The sequence below is a fragment of the Chlorocebus sabaeus genome, chromosome 29, assembly GCF_047675955.1.
Source record: "Chlorocebus sabaeus isolate Y175 chromosome 29, mChlSab1.0.hap1, whole genome shotgun sequence".
In the NCBI taxonomy this organism is placed as follows: Eukaryota; Metazoa; Chordata; class Mammalia; order Primates; family Cercopithecidae; genus Chlorocebus; species Chlorocebus sabaeus.
The window spans coordinates 4,204,574-4,207,306 of NC_132932.1; the positions used below are offsets into that span (position 1 = coordinate 4,204,574).

Here is a 2,733-nt window from a genome sequence, read left to right on the forward strand (position 1 = left end):
GAAATTACACAGGAATTGAGGGAAGAAAATGTCTAGGAAAATTTTGGGGTGGTGTGGACAAGGAGAAAAAGGGTCTAGTCCCAAGAAAAGAGCTAAGCCTCAAGCACAGTATATCCACAACTCAAAGACCTTCAGATTTGAAGTTAGGTTGTGTTTCCATTAGGAAACTTGAATGATTTAAGAATGTAGAAATCCCAGCATGGAGGATGCAGGAATCCCAGCGTGGAGGATGCCAGACTCCTGACATGGAAAATGATTCTGTAGAAGCACGTGGTTGAATGGGAATAAAACTGTAGCTTTGAGAACTGTATTTTGTTTTCATTTTAAATTTGGAGAAATTAAGGTAATTACCCAGAATAGGAGAGGGGTGGGAAGTGTTGTTTTTAGCTGAAGTACTATAGGTGCCAAATATTTTTTAGCAGTAGAACTAGTATCTAGTTGGAAGACACAGAGACATAGTAATAACAATTAATTCTGCTTGTTAATGTACTGCAGGCCAGGGAAATGGAAAGCGAGAACGGAACAGTGATAACAGAGTTCATCCTCCTTGGTCTGACCCAGTCTCGAGATATTCAGCTCCTGGTCTTTGTGCTAGTTTTAATTTTCTACTTCATCATCCTCCCTGGAAATTTTCTCATTATTTTCACCATAAGGTCAGACCCTGGACTCACAGCCCCCCTCTATTTCTTTCTGGGCAACTTGGCCTTCCTGGATGCATCCTACTCCTTCACTGTGGCTCCCAGGATGTTGGTGGACTTCCTCTCTGAGACGAAGGTAATCTCCTACAGAGGCTGCATCACTCAGCTCTTTTTCTTACACTTCCTTGGAGGCGGGGAGGGATTACTCCTTGTTGTGATGGCCTTTGACCGCTACATCACCATCTGCCGGCCTTTGCACTATTCAACTGTCATGAACCCTAGACCCTGCTATGCAATGTTGTTGGCTCTGTGGCTTGGGGGTTTTGTTCACTCCATTATCCAGGTGGTCTTCATCCTCCGCTTGCCTTTTTGTGGCCCAAATCAACTGGATAACTTCTTCTGTGATGTCCCACAGGTCATCAAGCTGGCCTGCACCAACACGTTTGTGGTGGAGCTTCTGATGGTCTTCAACAGTGGCCTGATGACACTTCTGTGCTTTCTGGGGCTTCTGGCCTCCTATGCAGTCATTCTTTGTCGCATACGAGGGTCTTCTTCTGAGGCGAAAAACAAGGCCATGTCCACATGCACCACCCATATCATTGTTATATTCTTCATGTTTGGACCTGGCATCTTTATCTACACGCGCCCCTCAGGGCTTTCCCAGCTGACAAGGTGGTTTCTCTCTTCCATACAGTGATTTTTCCTTTGTTGGATCCTGTCATTTACACTCTTCGCAACCAGGAAGTGAAAGCTTCCATGAAAAAGGTGTTTAATAAGTACATAGCCTGAAAAAGAGGGGAAAAAAAATAGAGTGTAGAATTGTATCTGAAATTGATCTGTTTATTTCCAAGCACTGCAATCATTGAATACCTGCCATTTGTCAGGACTATTCTAGGATCTGAAGAAAGAAATTAATGAGGCAGATAAGGTCTATCTGCTCTCCAAGAGATATAACAAGAGATATAACCTAGTAAAAATAGACCACCATTAAGGCAGAAAATAAACAGCATAGTTTCAGGAAGAGATATTGCTCTGTAAAAACTAAAAAGAAAAGTAAAATGATAAATTGTGACTCTGGATTGGGAGTAACCAATTTGTGTTTAATAATCAAAAAAGGCCTTGAGGAGCTGACATTTTGGATCATATCTAGATAAACTGAAGAAGCCAAACATGCAAACATTTGGGGCTATAGTATTCTAGACAGAGGGCACAGGTAGTGCAAAAACTCAAAGATGATGATGAACTTGGTATATTTGAGGAATATGATTAAGTCCGTGTTACCCAGAATATAGTAATTTAATGTGAAAATGATTAGATTTAAAGTTGGAGATACTGGTAGTGTCAAAAACATATGGTCTACATAGTAAATATGAGTTTTAATTTTATTACAGTAAGAAGCCATTCTGTGGTTTTAAGCAAAAGAGTGATTCCTCTACTGAAGGTTCATAAATGACTTAGGGCTGTAAACTCAAGATTCTATGCAGATATCAAAGAGTTTAAAAATATCATTAAGAGGAAAATATTATATTTGTAAGTGCACTTTGAAAGATATTAAACTACCAATTTTTCTTCCATAAATAAGCAGAGAGTGGCAAAAGAAAGCTGGTTACTTTTATTGAAAAAGGTCACAAAAACATTTTACTTTTTTTTTTCTAGAGCTTCATTATTAATCCTAGCAAATTTTTATGACTTTTAGCTGTAGGTTTGACCTTATCGCCAATGGATTTCACTCTAAGTTTAATAATGATAGTCCTTTGGTAGACCAATCAGGATTTTGTGTCAGAGAGAAGAAACCATTCTAGCTATTTTAAACAAAACATCATTTAATATCGAGAGTTAGGTGTTCACAAAATCTCTGGAAAGTCTAAAAGAGTAGACTATAGGCTGGACATCCAGAGACGCCTTACAGACTAACACAGGTGACCTATGTCATCAGGGAAGTTGTTCTTGCTACAATCTTAGCCATCTGTTGTCTGTAAAACATTACCACTTTAGCCATGTGCCTGGGATCAAGTTAATGATCCAGAATCACTCTGGACCTATCAAATCACTCCTAGTATAACAGAAGACTCTCCTACTACCTCCCTGCCTAACT

At 39.6% G+C, this 2,733-nt stretch overlaps 1 protein-coding gene across 1 annotated transcript; it reads left to right on the top strand.

Annotated features, from left to right (window-relative positions):
• The first annotated feature begins 504 nt into the window (after window positions 1-504).
• LOC103231320 (olfactory receptor 4N2-like) lies at window positions 505-1,427 on the top strand. The gene is given in 2 exon segments (XM_007990619.3): window positions 505-1,279; window positions 1,282-1,427. Coding segments are annotated over 2 exon segments (921 nt in total).
• Window positions 1,428-2,733: the final 1,306 nt, after the last annotated feature.